General features: G+C 41.1%; 2 protein-coding genes across 8 annotated transcripts in view; one reads left to right on the top strand and one right to left on the bottom strand.

Moving 5' to 3' along the window:
• The window catches only part of ZNF277 (zinc finger protein 277), a 118,620-nt gene extending 106,298 nt beyond the window's left edge, over positions 1 to 12,322 (bottom strand). For 3 of the 4 annotated variants that reach the window (XR_011074710.1, XM_068549322.1, XM_068549324.1), the window contains exon 1: positions 12,227 to 12,320. Coding sequence is in view for 2 of the 4 variants with exons in the window: in XM_068549322.1 (XP_068405423.1) it covers positions 12,227 to 12,317 (91 nt within the window). In the remaining 2 variants the exon portion in view is untranslated. Of the gene's footprint in view, positions 1 to 12,226 lie in introns of all 4 variants that reach the window. The other variant, XM_068549325.1, reaches the window with a different exon arrangement.
• Positions 12,323 to 12,636: 314 nt separating this feature from the next.
• Positions 12,637 to 19,889, top strand: part of DOCK4 (dedicator of cytokinesis 4) — a 482,024-nt gene continuing 474,771 nt past the window's right edge. For all 4 annotated transcript variants that reach the window (XM_068549319.1, XM_068549318.1, XM_068549321.1 and 1 more), the window contains exon 1: positions 12,637 to 12,946. In XM_068549319.1, coding sequence (XP_068405420.1) covers positions 12,910 to 12,946 — 37 coding nt within the window. In that variant the 5' untranslated portion in view covers positions 12,637 to 12,909. The remainder of the gene's footprint in view (positions 12,947 to 19,889) is intronic.

The following is a 19,889-nucleotide window of genomic DNA, read 5'->3' as shown; positions in this document are numbered from 1 at the left end:
ATGGTTACCTGGCTTAAAAAGAAGCACAGGCTTGAGCGCTCTGGAACAGTAGATCAGAAATTGGTTACTTGGGAACAATTTCCTTTTTTTATCGTTCAATATTCAAATCTTAATTCTAATGTACTAAGGAAGGGACACTAAAATAAACAAAAGACAACAATTTGAAGAGTCCTCATACTGTGCTAAAGTGGTAGGTTTTATTTATACAAATATTTATTTCAGTGCTATCTTGAACGTTTTCAAAAAAATTCTAGCTTTTGAAAGGGGGAAAAATGCTACTTAGAGGATGTCACATCTCTCTGAGATAGAACAAATAGTTATGTTTGTTGTGTTTACCTTGGGCTTAATACTTTACATTTATTCTTTCCCCACTAAGGGCTGGAAGTAAAACAGGAAAGCTATAAAATGAATGACAATGGTTATTATTATAGATACAGGGTGAATGATCTCTTCTTGAAGATGTTTACAGATGGAACTGTTGGGTGTGTCTAAGTTCTTAATAAATATGATCTGTTTAAGGGAAGATGACCTTGATTAGCATTTGCCAAATCAAATTCCACAGAACACTAGCATCCCATTAAATGTTAATAGGTGTTATTTGAGAAAAAGGTAGTGTAGTTAAATATTTGGGAAACTGCAGTGTAATATTTATCTCTTGGATGGTCACAAAAATTTGCATACTAAAAAGTCCTGAAGTAAAGATGCTACGTAGCTTTATTTACCTCAGTATTTGCACATGAAAATTTCTTTGTGTAAAACGGTATTAATACTTTTTCTGTCGTAGAATTCTATGGAGTCCTGAAATATTGTCCCTAAAAACATAAATAGATATTAAATTTACATTAGCCCTACCTACTTCCATCACCTAGATGAACAAAAACAACACAATTTTCTATGAATGTATCTCAAAAGTATGATATCAAAGAAATGAATTTCTTTTCAGTCCATTACTTAAAGGTTTTATTCATTTTAAATTCATTTAGACTCTAAGAACATGTAAATCTATATGGTTGGATATACTCTGGGACTCATGTAATGACAGGAAAACAGGATTGTGCTCTATTTATGGAAACAACTATAACAACTGATACTTAAACATACCTTATAAACGGGGGAAATAACATACTTTAATCTGCTTTGTCAATAAACTCTAAGATGTTTCAAAAGGAAAAAGATCAAGAACAGGAATCTTTCTCTGTGGTATCAAATACTCATGTAGTCTAGGGGTCATGAAAAAGAAAGGGTGTTATCACCCTATACTTGAGAATTATATTACAACTGGCTGATTATTCGGGATTAATGAGCACAGGGTTAGGAGTTCAGTGGCCATATGGGCAACTGTAATGAGTTGCCTGCAGCTAGGCCCCTGCTAACACTGCCAATCAGCATCCGCAGGGATCTCTAAGCTCACCAGCAGTTTGGCTCTGCTCCAGCAGGGGACGACCTCAAGCCAGTGGCTCTATACCAACCCAGTCTTCTCGGCTTCACCTCCATCTGGGTGTGGGATGCTAGTCACTGGGCATGTGACTAATTTCTTGGAACCAAGCCTCAACTTGTATACCTTTTCTAGTAAATGAGTCTTCAACCTGCTTCCCTGATACCATAAACCAGAGTCCATGCCTCACCCAGAATCCATGTTCCTCTAAACTTGTTTCTCTAAGGCCTTTGAACTGACTTGAATCCTGTCTCTAAAGTCCAGTTTACTGTGGTTGTGTTCCTGTTAATGACAAAGGCTCTCTCCTTGCCCAAACTTTAGTCGGGATCCTCTGAACCCTTTTCTGGATCAGGCCATGCTAGACCTGCATAACCAGGTTTTAGCAAGAATCCTGCTAAATCAGTTTGGAGAGAATCCCCCACCCTCCACCTCTGATGGGGCTCTTCTGCCTCTACTATCCTCCAGGTGATATTACTCAGGCCGGCCTGCAGCAAGAACCTTGTCGAGTCGATTTAGCCAGGGAAACCGTGTCCCCCTAAAATGGAGTTGCCCTGCTGAGTTTATGATTAACCTCTCTATCTGAAACTTTATTCCCCTTCTTGTCCCCCTCTGACCTCAATCCTGTGCTAACTCAACACTAATCAACCAGAATCAGATGACTAAAACTGCCGTCGTTGATATCATCATTAATGTGCAAACTCAGGTTATTTCTCCAGGGCATGAGCTAATAGACCCCCAAGCCATGGACCACATGGCCAGAGAATTGTAAACCAGAGGCATCCTAACTCCCAAAATGACGATTAAGAAATGTCACAGAAATGTCACAAGATGATTACCCCCAGCTTCTTTGTTCTTTCCCTTTAAAAAAACCCCATAACTCAAAGACCAAATTGGAGTGGATTGAGGCTTGTCTCCCACTCCCTTGCTTGGCGCCCTGCAATAAATCCTGACTTTGCTGCAAACTCCCACTGTCAAGAGTTTGGCTTTCTGCACCACACGCACATGAACCCTTTGCTCCGTTACACCAGAATCCCCCTGATGTTTCCTATTAGTAATTTTCCATCACCCAACCTCCCCAACCTGCTCCTTGTCTAAAAATCTCCACCTTTCCTTGAATCTGGAATTGAGCCCAATTCTATACAGAGGTCTCTTCCCTTCTATTGCAATTGTTGATGAATAAACTCTGTTCTTTACCACTTTAACTACTGTCCAGCTCTGGTTTTCTTTAATACTACCTGCTCCCAGATCTCTCCACCTGTCTGTACTCTGATGCCTGTTTTGTCATCTTTACGGTGTTCTCTGCCTGCACTCCCTGGGCCTTCCTTATGACAGAGCCCAAGCAGACCCCAACTTATCAAAGAAAGAATCTTTATATACAACCTGTTCTGTCCTGGCATATTTCTCTAATCTCAGGAATTTCCTTACAGGACTGATTAATCACCTGACTTCATTAACAAGGGCATATTATTAAAGTCTAGTATGAGTCTTCATTATCTTTTTCTTTGGCAAATACCCCTGCCTCCTGACTCAACTTTCCCTCTTCAGGACATTGTTACCTGATTAAACATTGATCTTGTCATTCCCTTTCCTCAAGTCTGCAGAGTCAGGGTCTAACGTCTGAGGCTATATGATCTAGCTTCAAACTGTCCAAACTTCTTTTCATTGCTTCCATTTACCTAACATTTTCTCCAGACAAAATGAATTTGACTTGTTACCTGCTGTAGATGCCCTTAGTTTTTCTATTGTTCCCTCCCTTTGCCTAGGTCTATAACGCTTTTCCTTATTTCTGCATGTCCAAATCCAATTCAACTTTAAGACCTAGTACCACCTGTTGCGCACAATCTCTTTCTTGCTCAACTCCCATCTTGATCACTCTGATGGTCCTTAACACTTTCTACTTTGTAATACAGTTATTTATGCACTTATTATCTTCCTATTAGGCCATAAGATCCTGGATGGCAAGACCTATCTTATTTTCATCTTTGTATTCTATAGCATCTAAAATATAGAAGCTTGCACACAGCAGATGCTTAATAAAATTTTCTGAATGAACTAATTCTCAGTTCTATCAAAGCTCTTTCAGATTTGCATCGTTTATTAAAACATGGAAAGGAGAGGAGATGGGGAAGATGGGATGCATCATAATGATCTATCCATAATCTTTTGGATTAAGAGACCCTAGAAGTTATCTATTACCAGTGGTTCTCCATCAATTTTCTAACTTGATACACCTGATTAGTGACATTCACATGTGCAACTAGTGTGTAACTAATTCTTAAGGGAAAAATCCAGATATATATTCTTTCTTTCTACACAGACTCTAGGGTATGTATAATTGGGCTCCCTAGCTGTAAGTCTACCTTCTCTTTCTTTTATTGATGTTTGGAAGATCAGTTGAAAGGATGCTAATATAAAGAATTCTCTCATTTACAAACCAGAAAATCTTAAATACAAGTGCAAATAACTTCTCTAAAATCACACAGCCAGTCAGAAGCAGAAGTGGGATTAAAACCCAGGTCTTTTAACTCCTTGTCCAGTGGGCTTTCCACTAAACAATATAGTCTATGATCACTGATGTTGGAAAAATAACTCAAAGTCCCTGTAGATTATCAGCATTACTTTCCTTCATGTGAGTACATATTTATAAAGCTTTCAAAAGCCATCCATCAACTAGTTTGTAAGCAAGTCCAATAAGCTTTCAGACTCTTTTTCACTGAACTTCCTCTCCCCTCCTCCATTTGTGGAAATTAGTTGTATGGTGCTTTAGCAAAGCCAGCCTGATTGATGTTACTTACTGTTCAGCAACAGTTCCTGCTATTAATTGCTTTAAAATGGTAATTACGATTTGTGGTACAAGATATTTTTCTTTCTAATTGGCTATTACTGGTGAATAGCAGCCTGTTACATAACAGAAAGATTGTGTTAAATCAATAACCACAATTACAATTCTGAAGTCTTTCTCTTAAGAAACAAATCTTAAGTTTTTGAATAAAAACACTAAAAAAAAAAATTGTTAAAGGCAGGGCCTCTGTAATTACTTGTAATTAGTCTGTAATCATCTTTCAGTTTAGAAAAAAACACGAAATAAGGACAGTGTTAGGGAAACCAGGAGATGAGCATGCATTTCCTTTCTTTTAAAAATAACCACATTTAAAAGCTTTACTCTGCTCAGCTCCTCAGTCAATGAATACAAACTGCAGATTCAAATGTATCCAATTCTTCCCAGAGTGTAATATGGAAACAGAAAGGACTCTCCAATTAGCTCTGGTAAAATATGAATGTGGAGCCCCACCAACTACACTGAAAAGTCCCCAAGGATAAGGCCAGGGGTTCTTCTTCATTTGTGCCCCATACAGCACCCAACACGGAGCCCATCCACAGTCACCACTCAACCAACACCAAATGCCAACACAGCATGGCACTGTCCCAGAAGATGAGGTGATCCAAAGCTATATGTGACAGTCCCTGTCCTCAAAGGGTATATTATAAAATCAGGGTCTTGATTCAAACTCTAATGTTAATTAGTCTGCAATCATTTTAAAGTCATATCTCCAGATTATTGTAGTCGTAGCAGCAGTTGTGATGATAATAATAGTGAGGTCACCTGACTCGCTCAAGGTTACACAGGTTTTAACCGACAGCTACTTTGGAATCCAGTTTGTCCAATTCTAAAGCCTCACCACTGCCTCTTGTGACAGGCCTTCATCAGCATCATTCATCCCTACATTTTCATACTGCATCAAAGTTTACAGAGTGCTTTCACATACAGTGTCTCACTCAACCTCCCAGTAATATCAGCAAGGTATTTACCTGCAGCATTTTTATGAGACTGAGGCTCAGCGGGGTTAAAGGATTTTCCCCAAATTCACACTGCCACAAAGCAGCAGGCTAGGACCCAGATTTCTGACTCTTAATCCAGGTTTTCCTTCCATACATTTTTACTCAATGTATTGATGAATTTAAATATATTACACATAAAGAAAGCCCCAAAGTATCCCACATCAGCTTATGTCACCTAAAATATTCTACCACTTATTGTTGAACACCCCTCCCAACCTCTCTCCACCCCCACAATCGAGCAGAGGTTTAAGTCCTGTTTAATTCCAGAAACTACCTGATGCCTAGAGCTAAAGACAGCACCCAATCCCAGTTGGCTATCTTACAAATAATGACACTGGTCACAAAGACCATTGGTTGAGATGTAAAGAAAGGCAGAAGACTGATCAGTCAAATCCATCACCACTCGCTGTCCTGCTCACCTTTGGGTCAATGAAGTCAGTAGAACACACTTATTTCAGCAAGAGATGGCAGTTCTTCAAGGAACTGTCAGCGAAATGCCAATCCATTCAGTCTCATAAGTTTATTAAATAAATCACAGCAAAACTGAATCCTAACTCTATGGTAAAGTTTTCCATGAACAACTAACAGAAGTATTTAAAAATTCAATCACTGGAAGGGCAGTTTAGGTGTACTTCTTATTTCTACATACTCATGGATTTACATTTAGAAGAAAGTATGATTTTTATTACATCAATCTGGTCAATATCATCTTCAGTTTTTCAAGATGGGACGTGTTTGAGAATGTGCTGTGGAGGACAGTGCTATTCTTCTGCATGAACGCAAGATCTATGTCAATACAATTAGAAGTGTATGTAAACTCAGTGTCTGATACTACAAGTACCTACCAAATCCCGTAACAGAAACCTGGTCTTAAAATGGAAAAGGCGTGTTAAGATTGTAGCACTCAAAACCATCACCTGTTATCACCTCTGGCACACATGCCAAAGATGTCCCTAAACCTATGACTGAAGTAAAAGTCACCATTTATTGAAGACTAGGCACAACATTCCAGCAAGACACATATGATTATTACCCATTTCACAGATGAGAAACTAAGGTTCAGAGGTTGCTTAACTTGCCTGTGGCTGGTGAGTAACCAGGATTTGATCCTAAGTTGTCCTGACCTCTTTTCTCATACCATATTGTCTTTCTATAGTAACATCAACTTTAGAACAAAGTTACTTTTTTTTTTTTTAATTTTTATTTATTTTATTTTTGGCTGTGTTGGGTCTTCGTTGCTGCACACGGGCTTTCCTCTGGTTGCGGCGAGCGGGGGTTACTCTTCATTGCGGTGTGCGAATTTCTCATGCGGTGGCTTCTCTTGTTGCGGAGCACGGGCTCTAGGCACGCCGGCTTCAGTAGTTGTGGCACGTGGGCTCATTAGTTGTGGTGCACGGGCTTCACTGCTCCGCGGCATGTGGGATCTTCCTGGCCCAGGGCTCGAACCCATGTCCCCTGCCTTGGCAGGCGGATTCTTAACCACCGCGCCACCAGGGAAGCCCCAAAGTTATGTTTAAGGAAAGTATGTTTCAGACCTCATCCAACGGAATTTAGTTACTATGAGACATCTTTATAGTCGTAATTGGGTTAAAAGTTCTCTTTCAGTTACTGTGTGGCCTTGTGCAAGTTGCTCTTTGCACCAGTTTTCTCATTTGTATTAAATAAAAAGGGGATAATATGAGTATCTATCTCAGGGATGTTGTGAGACAAAATGATCTCTAAAAGCATTTGAAACAGTACTTGGCACAGTTACTTCTCTACAAATGTTAGCTACCATCAGTATCATCATTGTTGTAATACCTCTTTTATAATATCTTCTCTTAATATCCTGCAAGCTGGGTCCCATGTAAGTTTTAAAGGAAAACAAAAGGATGTTCTGAAGTAGGCCCCTTCAGAACCTTACACCAAACCTAGTATCTATAATTCTTTTTCTTCCTTGACACCCTCTGGCCTGTACCTTGCAAGGCCATCTGAGTATGTAAGATTATCTAAGCTTCTTGCTGACTCTGAATGTGGGTGTATGTGTGAAGAGCTGGGAGCTGGGTATGAGGGGGCAGTGCTTGGCAGGGGTGAGAGAGGGTATAGAAGATAATATAAAAGGCCTTCAGAGCACATAGTTGCAATACCAGTACAGAGCACCAACAGACACCCTGACAACCCCTAGGAATGCACGGGCAGCCTAAGCAGTTATCACCACCACATTCCTAAGCTTCCCCTTGGTTACACCGCAATTTAGATTGCTTCTAAGTTAATCAGAGCAGGCAGTTTTACAGTTCAATTAGGCATATCTTTATACTGAATGCAGCTGATATTTACTGACTTCCAACTTTACGAAAGGAAATGTGTTGGGCTTTCCTAAATGTATAATTCAATGCAATAATCACAGTAACTCTGCAAGGTAGCTATTATAGCTATATTTTCATAAATGTAGCAGATATGTAATAAATCTACATTATACAGCTACTAAATATCAGAATTGAAATTTAAATACAGCTTTTCCAAGATAGGGTCTAGTCCTCTTTCCACTGTCATGCCAAATATATAAGACTGGACTTAAGCCTTAATGCTGGAAGTAAGATGACAACCTGTGGAAAACTGGATAAGAGCCACACAGATGATGGAAGACAGATTTCAAAGTCTCTGTAGCAGTTTACTCAGTTATGGGTTCAAGGTTATAAAGGACAGATGTGAAGTATTCTCTTAAATATTTAATCATTATCTAAACACTAACACTTCACTTAAAAAAAGACTGAAAAGCTATGCTTAAATGTTAACTATGATTATCTCTGATAAAGTTGATACTTCATGATGACATTCTGAATTTTCCAGTTGGTGTGCGTAACGTTCACAAGCACACGTTGGTATGCATAACTTTCACAAGCACGCGACATCTACTCAGTTTTTTATTCTACTTCAATTCCTGTTTAAAATAGCAGTCATTCTAAGTACTTTGGATAAACTTCAAAGATTCTAACCATTAAGTTGTTACAGAGTGTTTACTACATACAGTTCTGATAGGCACTGGATGTACAAAACTAAAATAAGACAACTCTTGCCCTCAAGAAGTTCAGTCTACTGGTGTAGACAAAACTGCCAACAAATAACTACAATGTGATATGGTGTAAGTGTGATAATGGAGATATGGGAGGGGAAGCAGGATGACTGAAGATGAGGCTGGAAAAGTAGATTGGAACCTAAATGCAACACGTTAGAGTTACACTGAAGATTTGAAGTGAAGACCCATACATAATACATTTGAGTTTTGGAAGGTGGATTAAGAAAGGGAAAATCAAGAGTCAGTGAGATCAGGGATTCCCTGGTGGCACAGAGGTTAAGAGTTCGCCTGCCAATGCAGGGGACATGGGTTGGAGCCCTGGTCTGGGAGGATCCCACATGCGGCGGAGCAACTAAGCCCCTGCGCCACGGCTGCTGAGCCTGCGCCCTAGAGCCCGTGAGCCACAATTACTGAGGCCTGCGTGCCTAGAGACCCTGCTCCGCAGTGAGAAGCCACCGCAATGAGAGGCCCGCGCACCGCAACGAAGAGTGGCTCCCTGTAGCCGCAACTAGAGAAAAGCCCACGTGCAGCAAAGAAGACCCAATGAAGCCGAAAAAAAAAAAAGTCAGTGAGATCAATAGGAAGGTTTTGCAATCATCCAGGCTAGAATTCAGTTCTGGTCAAACATTTATTAAACACTGACGAGGTGCCAAGAACAGGGTCAAGCAGACAAAAACAAATGACACGGTTTCGGTCCCCAAGAGTACAGTTTGGAGCGTGGGGACACAGGTAATTCAGCAGCCACGGTGAGGGTTAGAAACAGAATAGTGGCTACTTGAAGAGATGGAGAGAAAGAACAGATTCAAAAGATTCTTTCAGGCACAGGAAAATAAGGCGTGGTAATTGATCAGATTCAGGGCCTGAGGGCAAGATAGGAATCAAGGGTGCTTCCTCGGTTTCTATAAAAGGCTTGATGCCATTTATCAAAATAGGAAATACAAGAATGAGGAGTTGACGCCACCTGCTATCCCCATTTCTTCTAGAGACATCACAAATGAATTAATAAGGTCTCCAGACGAAAAGCTTTATAAATCCAAAGAGGCATTACCATGATCATCATCTACTGGACATGCATTTGCAGGGAAAAATGTTGACTCTGTCAGAATACTACAATATGGAAGCACAGGTTAACACTGTCAGACGAAATCACTGCCATCAGAAAAATTTCCCCAGTAACATCCCCAATGTGAGAAATGTTGAGTCTATTACCTGTTCTTAATTTTAGGAGACAATATGAAATCCTAGTTACCGTTCAAATGTTTGGAAAGCAAGGGCTTCCCTGAGAGACGGAGCCTCAGGTAGTCTGGCACACAGACCTCAGGGAAGGCGTACCTGCCTGCATACTGCCCAGCGACTCATTCTAGCAGAAATCTTGTAGAATTGCACAGATTTCTATAAAAAGACTCCCTAGTCCCTTCTGTCCCAGAATATTAAACACACAGATTGACATTTTAATTAGAATTAGAGGGAAACCTCTTAAAAGAGGCAGTTTTCAAGAAATTAATGATTTTAAAAAAGACATGCTTGATAACTAAAGTGGCTGCTTAACAAAAAATATGAATATGCATACTTTTAACATCATTATTTCCACCCAAAATTTGTATCACACTTTGCAGGCTTTGAAAAGAATGTGGATAAAGTCACAGAATGATACATAGGGAATTTTTTTTTTAAATTTTTTAATTTATTTTTTTATATAGCAGGTTCTTATTAGTTATCCATTTAATACATATTAGTGTATATATGTATTAAGGGAATTTTTAATGACAACTTTACCTTGTAAGAATGACATAAAAATCAGCCATTAAGCTCTCCCATTGATTGCTACAAATTACTGAGAATACTGCTTCTCACTAATCACTGATGGGCAGCTCTGAACCAGGGTGAGGAATTTTTTTGTTACAGATACAGCAAATTCACTGCTCAATACTTCTGTTGAAAACAAACTGGAACCTAAAATTATGCTTTGTATCAGTTACTCAATTCAATCTGATGGTCATCTAAACACTGATCCTGAATTAATACTGGTCATCACAGCCTGGTAACGATATGGAGAAAAGGACACTCATATTATTACTGGTAGGAATGTCTACACACACCCGTTAAGAGGAAAATCTGACACCACAATTTTAAACATGTGTCACCTTTGACCAAATTCCTCAAGAAATACACACCCGGTGGACAAGAATATGTATATAAAGCTGTTCACTACATCACTGAAAAACTAAAGCTACACTACATGTTCATTAACAGAGGAATGGTTAAAGTATAGGACGTCCATATTATGGAATACTATGGGCACAGTCCTTAAAAAGAATTAACAAATATACTGATATGGAAGGCTGTCTATAATAGAACATTGGGAGAAAGATGGTGGCAGATCTTTAAGCTTACATAGAATGATCCCTTTTTATTTAAAAAAAATCAAAATCATACAGATGTGTGTCATATATAAAATTTATTAGAAAAAGCACACACCAAACCCCCAAGAGTTGTTACTTTGGGGGTGGGACTGTGTGTGGTGCAGGAACTTTCATTTTTTTACCTTACACATCTCTGAATGGTTTGAACTGTTTATGATGAAAAGTTTTATAATTTTAAAATAACTAATGATATTTAAAAGTTATACAATGTTTTTGAAAGGCATACCCAATTTTCTTTTTTATGAGTTAATCTGTGAGATAAATTCACCAAAGATTTCACCTTCAAATGTTAAACTGGTAGCCCTCTGGTACTTTGAGAATATGGAAAACCTTTAGCATGTTACTACAAGATAAGAGTTGACTATATGGCCAACCCCAAAATGAACTGTTTAGGGTATGAATATAACACAATATTTAAGTATGGAGCTTAGCCAAAGATTTCTTTGGTAGAGGTACTGAAATAATTTCAAAGCTAGGGGTTCCATTGATAAGAAGTGGGAAGAAATCTCTGTGCTAAGACAAAAACTTAAGACTAAATGTCAATTTAACCATGAAAGCAAAAACAAAGAAAAAATTTAAAAAACCCCAACAAGGACGGAGAACCAAATTTAAGCCCCAAACTATGTCCATTAGAAAAAGGCAACTAGCTGTATTAAATGATCAAATCAAAAAAGAAGAGAGTGGGATGGGGATAGGCAGACTAAAGGTAAAAGAATGGGACTAGGAATTCTAAAGAAAATCCCCCTGCAGCTTTCAAAGTGTGATTTTTGCTCTCTACATTGGATCAGAAGACAACTTGAAAGTCAAGTGAAGCCAAAGTAGCTGTGATGATTTTCTCTGGAACCATGACTGCAAATTACCACTTCCCTTCTTCTCGTTCTAAGGACGCAGTCTGGGAAGATCTCCCAGGGTCCACGTTCAATCCTGGAGAACGCCCGGGGCAGTCAACGAGCGAGGGGGGTGAACTGTGAGAGCCACACACACTTTCCCTTCAGAGGCTACTCCAGCCAGCAGTTGAGAAAATCTGTAGAGTGGATAGCAGCGACCAACCAGTCTGCAACTGGAAATCCGCTGGAACCCAAATAAAACCTATCTCCCGAGGCCAAACCAAGCAAACCGAGGCAGGGGTAGGGTACTGGCGAGGAAAGAGAGTGGCTAATCCCAGAGTTACAATAACCCACGCACGAACGTGACATGATTCACGCCCTCTCGGCAGCGAGCGCAGAAGTGGGAGCTCCAAGCGTGGGACAGACGCCCAGGGAACTTCCCTGGCTGCGGAGGCTATGGCATCCCATTTTCTCTTCCCTCCCAGACAGCCCCCAACAAGTAGCCGCCTCCGACCTCACGCCGTCCCGCTGGGCCCTGCCCGAGGTTCCCTCGTGCTCAGGTGGCCTTAGAGCTAAGGTCCGCCCAGCAGTCAGCGGCACTCCAGGTCGGAGAGAAAGGAAGACACCTCAGAGGCACCGTACTCACCCTCATAACTGACACCCCCAGTTCCGCCACGGTTGCCATCACCGTCCTCCTCTCCTTGGGTAGCAGCCCCCTGTGTCTTGGGAGCAGCCATTACGCGGCTGAGAAAAAAAAGGGAGGGCTGCGGACAGCCGCGGAACCAATGGAAACGCGATTGGAAATGAACTCCCCATCGACGCGGCGTCTCCTCCACTCCCACGCCGCGCCGTCACTATCTGGGCCAATAGGACGTGGCGAGCGGAACGTATCCCCGCCCCCAGCTGCTAATTCCCCGCCTCATTCCGGGGTGGAGTGGCCCAGAACTACAATTCCCAGGGTGCTGCGGGGGCGCTAGGCAGGGAGGGCTGGAAGAGGCGCTGGCGGGCGGGGGTGCGCCCGAGAGTGCCCCGGCGTGTTCGCTTAGTTCAGTGAATCAGAACAATGACTGCGCCTCCGGGTCCCCGGGAGCGCGTCGGAGGACTGTGAATATCTGCCGCCGGGAGAGCGGCGGGTGGCGCAGCCTCGGCCGCGCGGTGTCAACGCCGGGCTCGGGAGCCTCCAGCGCAGACCTTGCCCAGCGCCCGCAGCCCGCGCGGAGCCGCCGGGCTCCAGCGCTGTAACCGCTACTCGTGAGCTGTGCATTGTTGTGAGTCGGAGAAGGGGCGCGGGGGTTCCAAAGCCCGAAGACCCCGGACCCCTCTCTAGCCATGTGGATACCTACGGAGCACGAGAAATACGGCGTGGGTGAGTCTCAGCTGGGCGAACTTTTATTCCGCTCTGGCCAGAGCGTGTGCGTATTTCGCGTCCTTGCCCCCGCGCCCCTCTCTCTCCACCCGGCTGGAAATGCCAAATCCTAGCATCGCGCTGCAGGTTCGGGGCTTTGCCCAGCCAGCTCCGGGCAGAGGGGTGCGCGCCGGGGTCTCGCGCTTTAACGCCGGATGGGCGCTCCAGGCACCGGCTCCCGGAGGGAGCGCTCGTACAGCTGAGGGGAGCGCGCCGCCAGTCCGCCTGCTGCGGGCTCTGCCTGCGGAGTTTGGAGTGGCGACGGGGCGTGTGTATGTCAAGTTGGAAGAAGAGGGCGAACGGCGTTCCTCTCCCTCCTTCTCCTTTTTCCCCATAGACGGCAAGGGCTGTGACTATTTCCCAGGGTGGAAAGGGAGGCAACAACAATCGCGTAGAGAGAACATCCCCAAAACAGAAGGGAGGCGCAAAACCTTCCCTCTGCCTCCCTTCAACATTCCCGGAGAGCGGAATGTGGCACCGTCCTCGAAAGAGCCGCTCTGACAGAGTCCGGCCCGAGCCTCCCTCCTCCCTTCCATCCCGGGTTACCGAGTGTGTGTGTTGAGAGGCGGGGGGAAATTGGTAAATTTCAACATCTGCGCAGCTCTGCTCTTTGGTCTTTGGAGGGGAACGGGTATTTCAGCAATGTTTTTACTTCTGATCACCCTCTCTCCCCGGGGCGAGCCCGGTGTGGGGGCGGGGGTGGTGGAGGACAGCTGTGGAGTGTTAATGGGGAGAGGGAATCGGAAAGCTTGGGTCTTCGAGGCAAGGAGACAGCTCTTAGGAAAGGACTACCCAGACACTGGTGTTCGGAGGAAAAGGAGCAGGGTAGCGCTCGCTCTTCTGTTCAAAGGTGAACAACAAAGGACATTAATGTTGACTGATGAATACAGGAGTCTCCCTTCCTTTCCCTCCTTCCATTTCAGGCCGATTACAGTTCCCGTTTTTGTTGTTTGATTTCAGCTGAGTCGCCCCTTGGCAGTTACTCCTTTTAGGTTGCGACTATTAAGCCAGACTCTCTGACAAGCCTGCAGCAGCCAAATACAATTATAACCTCTCAGAAGGTTTAACAGAGAGAAAGCATTATGGATTTTATTAACAATCTCTATTTCCTATAATGCCCCGTCCTGCTGATTGGTGTACTTTCTTTTTTTTTAATTGGGTATAGAGCTAGTGATTTAGATGATATGTAGGTATCTGCTTATGTTCTAAATTCATTTTCCTGTAATTTAAAAAATCTGGAAAGCCTTTCCAGGGAGTCATAGTTACAGGGAATTTTTTTTTTTTTCCAACTTCGCCTGGGGATAGGACTTTGGAGTCCCCTGAAAGGTTTAAACAAAGTCATTCCTGTATATTACATTAGCTTTCATTCTGGATTTTGACTGGTTAGCAAGACAATAGTTTGTCCAGGACCCACCTTTGGGGAGGGGTTCCACCTTTCCCTCTCTTTGAAGTGTAAGGGGAGCCTTTGCCAGGCACTCTACTGGCAAGGAGTAGATGTTTCCTTCTCTTCACTTGCCCCTTTTTTGGAGTAGATTACCCCTGGCAAGGAAAAGACATTGCCTTTGCTGAACTGGTGAGGACCTGGAGTGTTCCCTTGTCACCGGGTTATCACTCAGTGCAGGAAGCACAGACATATCCAGTAACACTGTCCCGCTTGGAGTTGATCCCAGATGTTGCTTTCTTCCAAGTGTTAAATTATACAGATTATGGATGGGATTTAACTTTCTTGATTTCTTTATGTGCCAGGTCACAGCTGGGGTGCTGTTATCGATTAGTTCTTCTCTCACCTTTCTTTGCAAGCTGTGGGCAGAGGATTAAAACATACTCTGGGATTTCCTGGAATGGCAAACTGGATGTTATCACTCAAGTGTTTTGGGCTGCAACAGACACCTCGCCTTTGGGTGGCTGTGATTTGTTTGCAGAGTAGGGGAGGCGGAAGGATGAGCACACATTTGGAAAAAGGTTGAGTGAGATGAGCAGCGAAAGCGGGGGGAGGGTCTGTTATGCTCATTTATACAATACCACACATAACATGGAATGTTAACCATCTTTTATTATTAATTTTTGAGCATTTGGCTTATGAAATGCTTAGCTGTTTTTTAGAATCCATCTGTTAGGTGTGTGTGTGTGTGTGTGTGTGTGTGTGGTGAAAATTTTGCTAGGATTCTTATGTGTGTACTTTATTTCTCACCACGGAGAGCACTATTTGTAGCTGCCTATGCCGCAAGTTGTTATTGGTTTATTTATTTTTATAAACTTGGTTAGTGTATGTGCTTTTCTTGTATAGTTTTTTATAAATACTAAGGAAAAGATATTTTATGGGCACAAATGTTTGGTTGATATCAGGTGTAGTAGTAACTCACTTTCCTCATTCTTTGAAATAAATTGGTCTTTGTGACTTTGAGTGCCTGAAGTCTCCGTGCAAATTGTATATTTCTAATATACTTCTTATCTACCATCAGTTATGTATGAGATAATTATGTGTCTTTATATATTAGTGTTTCAGTTTCAAGCAACATATTGTAAACATGGATAAAATGACTTAAATTTCATACCTGTAGTAAGGTGTACCAGAGATAGAAATTCCTTTTCAAACCTGATGTGTGGGCACTATCTCCTCCATTTAACTGATGAATAGTCTTAAAACAATGTGTACATAGTCATATACCTAAGTGTTCTAAGGAATTAGACAGGTATAGTGATAAAGCTAGAGTCCTGAGTGATAGGGAACCTTGTCTCTTTAAAAACATGTTAGTAGGCACAATGATAGGCATATTTTATCTTGGGAGATTCTGTTTAGCTTTTGGTCTTAGTCTAGACAATGCTGCCAGCTGTGTGACCTTAGGTAAGCTGCTTAACTTTTCAGGGTCTCAACATCATGGTCAAATGATATCCAAGGTCCTTCCCAGTACTAATTCTGTAGAGCTCTTCCAAACAAGTGTGTCCTTTGGTAAGAAAGACATTTCTGTTGTGTCAAGATTGTTATGAGAAAGACACTTTTGCTGTGACACATCCCACATGGTTTTCAACTAAGATCACAGGTAAGCAAACTACCTGGTAAGCTGCCAGAACCAAGGTGATGGTTGCTTGCTTTTTCAGTCTGTTTGATTCTCCAGCAGGAACTCCGTGGGCAATGACTAAAGCATTCTTGATCACCTCTTCGCAACTTTCCTCACGCCCACTGTCTGCCTTCTGCCTGTCCTCATCTGTCATACCCTCTGTCCCCTCCCTTAAAGTGGTGGGAATTAGTCACAGAGAAAGTTAGGACCATTGCAGATCTGTTTCTATATTCACTTGCTCAGCAGGCATTCATGCAGCATTCCCAGGTGAGCCAGTAGCCTTACTGAGCTGCAAACTGCTCCTCTACATCCAGCCAGATGTTTTACATGTGTGAATCCAGTTAAGCTTAGAGGGGGAATATGGGCTGGATTGATCACTGCAAAAAATCCATGAGGCTTACAAGAAACAAAACTCAGAGCAAGCTGATCTGAAGGTCATGGATGTCATTTTAAAAATGAATTATTATAGTACCAGTATCACTGAGTACTCACAAACATTCCTGTCCTCCATTTATCCTGAAGTGCTTTTTGAACTCATCCAAGTAGGAATTCTGTTCCTTTTTAAAGCCCCTTCTATTTTTAGGAGGAGAGGTACAGTCTCTTATTTACGCAGGATCTTTAGAATGTCTTTTCCTTCAGAAGCGTGCTTTAATGGTAGCCTGTGTGGGAGAGTTATGAGGGAGTGTACCTTTCCTCTTAGCTGTTTTCAGTTTGTTAGCTAGCAGCCTTAAAATGTTTCCTATTTGTGGTACTGTGATGTGTGCAGATAACATGTGTAGCTAGATAAAGATGTGCTGCCTGGAATTGTTTGTGGCATTTAGAGCCTGGCACAGGATTCTAAACTTTCAGTGAGAAGCAAAGAGGAGTGATTTATACCTCCAAGTAAAGTACCATTGAAGGGCTGTGCGGACAGTGGGATGGCAGCTGACGTTCTTGATCTGGCCTCCTGTGGGAGTAGCCTACAAACGTTTCCCCCTTTTGGTCATTCTCCTAAGTGATGATTCTTTCATGAGGCCCCACAGTAACACAGAGATGCTGCCTTTCTTCTTTAGTCTTGTTTTTTCCCCAGAGGCTGTATGGTAAGTACTACAAAGGAGTTAATAAAAATTTCAAGAAACTTAAGGCTTTCCTGTCTCTAGCTCAGTTTCTTAGGAGACTCATTTTCAGAATTATCTTTGTTACCGTATGTCCAAATTTCTAGCATAGTGACTTTATGCTGTTAGCATATATAGCAGAGAAACATTAAACTCTAAGGAAACCCAACCAAGATGCTATAACCTTACCATATTAATACAATGTTTTATAGTTAAAAAAATGTTGTGAAATTATTTTACTTGGGTCTGCTCTCTGAAGTAGAATGATAACTTCCATTTAAGACATGAGGAAACAACTTCACAGAAGTTAAGTGACTTACAGGCATACCTTGGAGATATTGCACGTTCGGTTCCAGACCATTACAATAAAGCGAATTATCACATAAAGCAAGTCACACAAATTTTTTGGTTTCCTAGTGCATATAAAAGTTATGTTTACACTATACTGTAGTCTATTGAGAATGCAATAGCGTTATGTTTAAAAAACAATGTACATACCTTAATTTAAAAATACCTTATTGCTAAAAAAAAAAAAAATGCAAACCATTGTTGCAGGGTGGCTACAAACCTTCAATTTGTAAAAAAAAAAAAAAAAAAAATAATGCAGTATCTGGGAAGCACAATAAAATGAGATATGCCTGTACTCTAGATCAGTGGCTTTTAATCTTGTTTAACTGTCATCCATAATAGGAAACACATTTTATTTCCTGAGACCACCAACACCACCCCACACACATATAAGTGAAACAATATTTGCTCATACTTTCTGTGATGTTCTATTGTTTTTCATTTTAAAATATATATACAAATATCAAATCATTATGTTGTATACCTGAAACTAATATAATGTATGTCAATTATACCTCAATAAAATAAATTTATGTATAAACTTAAAAAAAGAAAGGTTGTCATTAATGTAATGACTCATTCATGGGTCCTGACCCATAGTTTGAAAAGCACTGCTCTAGATACCACATTTGTGAAACAGGAAGGACTGGAATTAGACCTTGTTGGGTTTCTAGTTAAGTTCATTCATGATGTTGTTGTTGCTTTTTGGCAAATGTGTATTTGTGTTTATTTTAACTTAAACTTTAATCATACTTTTTTCTTTCAATATAAGTCAAAATCTGTCTTTTTATATAATATTTCTCATTTAGGATGGAACAAGTATACAAAGCCATCAGATACATTGTATAAATTGTCTCTTTAATATTACATGTGTCTTTCTACTAGGATCTTTTTGACAAGGGCTGGGATCAACTGCATAATGACCAATTTTGGATTTCTCTATATAATTTCCTTTGACAGTGATCTCTGGCCACTATAGCAGAAGAATAAATATAATAGATCTAATGAGCTTGCCAATTGTAGGGCTACCAGCACCATTCTTTTCTACCCTTTTACATATTGTTGACCACTAGTAGAAGAAACAAGGCAGCTCATGTAACTTGTTTTCTTAAAAATCTAAACTGGTAAGCTTATTTGGTCAGAGTATATATAATATTAAAGAATAAAGAAGTAAAGTTCCTCAAGCCCATTTTTATTTAAGCAATTTAAATGTACTTAAGGAACAACTGCTTTACTTTCTGGCATTTAAAAAAAATGTGTGCTAAGATACACTGGATATCTACTAAGTAAATAAGAATCACCAAAAATAGTGTTAATGCCTTTTGGTGACAGAGTTGCAGGAAAACTGATACGCATTACCCTGCTGGTTGTATTGAATATTAATGTGATCCTTTTGGAAATGAATATATGTATTTAATAGCCTTTGTGGAGCACTCTCTATTTGCCAAGCATAGTTCTGAGAGCTTGTCATGTGTTTTCTGTCTAATCCTCGTGACAGCTCCATGAGGAAAGGTTCAGTTATCACTCATATTTTACAGGAAACTGAGTCATAGAGAGGTTAGGTAACTTGTCTGTGGTCACACAGAAATGGTGGAACTAGGATTGGAACCCAAAAAGTTTTCGACTGAGCCTGCTCTCTTAGCCACTATTCTGTATTGCCTAACATGACAGTCATTAGGAGGAGTTTGAATCAGTAATCCCACCCCTCAAAGTTTACATGAAAAAAAAAATCAATAGGGACACAACACTTTATGCACAGAGTTATTCCTTGCCATGTTGTCTGTGAAACAACATCAATTCCAATACAGGAATACTTTAATCACTTCTGATTATCAGCACAGCAGGGTATTTATAGTCAAGAAATGGAATAATTCCATAAATAATGCTATTTCTAAAATACATTCCAGGTATGCAGTGTCAAGTGACAAAATAAATCAAAGGAAATACAGACAGTGATTGAAACTACATAAAATGTGTAGCATTATAGAGAAGATGTAGTTAATGTGTAGCATACAGGGAAGATGTAATTAATGCACAGATGAGAATTGTTAGACTATAAAGATTACCAGCAAATTCTTTTTTTAAGAATTCCTTTTGGTTGGAAATATGAGCAATATTCACACATACTGTTGCTTTTGGATGACAGGGGTGGCATAAAAATGATCTAAGAGAGATTATTGCGGTAGATGAGGTGAGAGATAAGTACCTGAACCCGGTGAGCCATACTGCATGGTGAAATGTGGACAAATCTAAGATGTTTAAGAGATGGAAACAACAGTAATTGGACGTGAGGAGTTAGGGAAAGGAAGAAGTTTAGTGTCTTCCTGGTTTCCAGCTTGAACAACTGGGTAAACATAGGTGCTGTTCAACGACAGAGACTTTTTGTAGGTGGGGAAGGTTTAT

This window comes from Eschrichtius robustus, chromosome 8, assembly GCF_028021215.1.
Source record: "Eschrichtius robustus isolate mEscRob2 chromosome 8, mEscRob2.pri, whole genome shotgun sequence".
NCBI classification, from domain to species: Eukaryota; Metazoa; Chordata; class Mammalia; order Artiodactyla; family Eschrichtiidae; genus Eschrichtius; species Eschrichtius robustus.
This window is presented reverse-complemented; position numbering and strand designations above follow the sequence as displayed.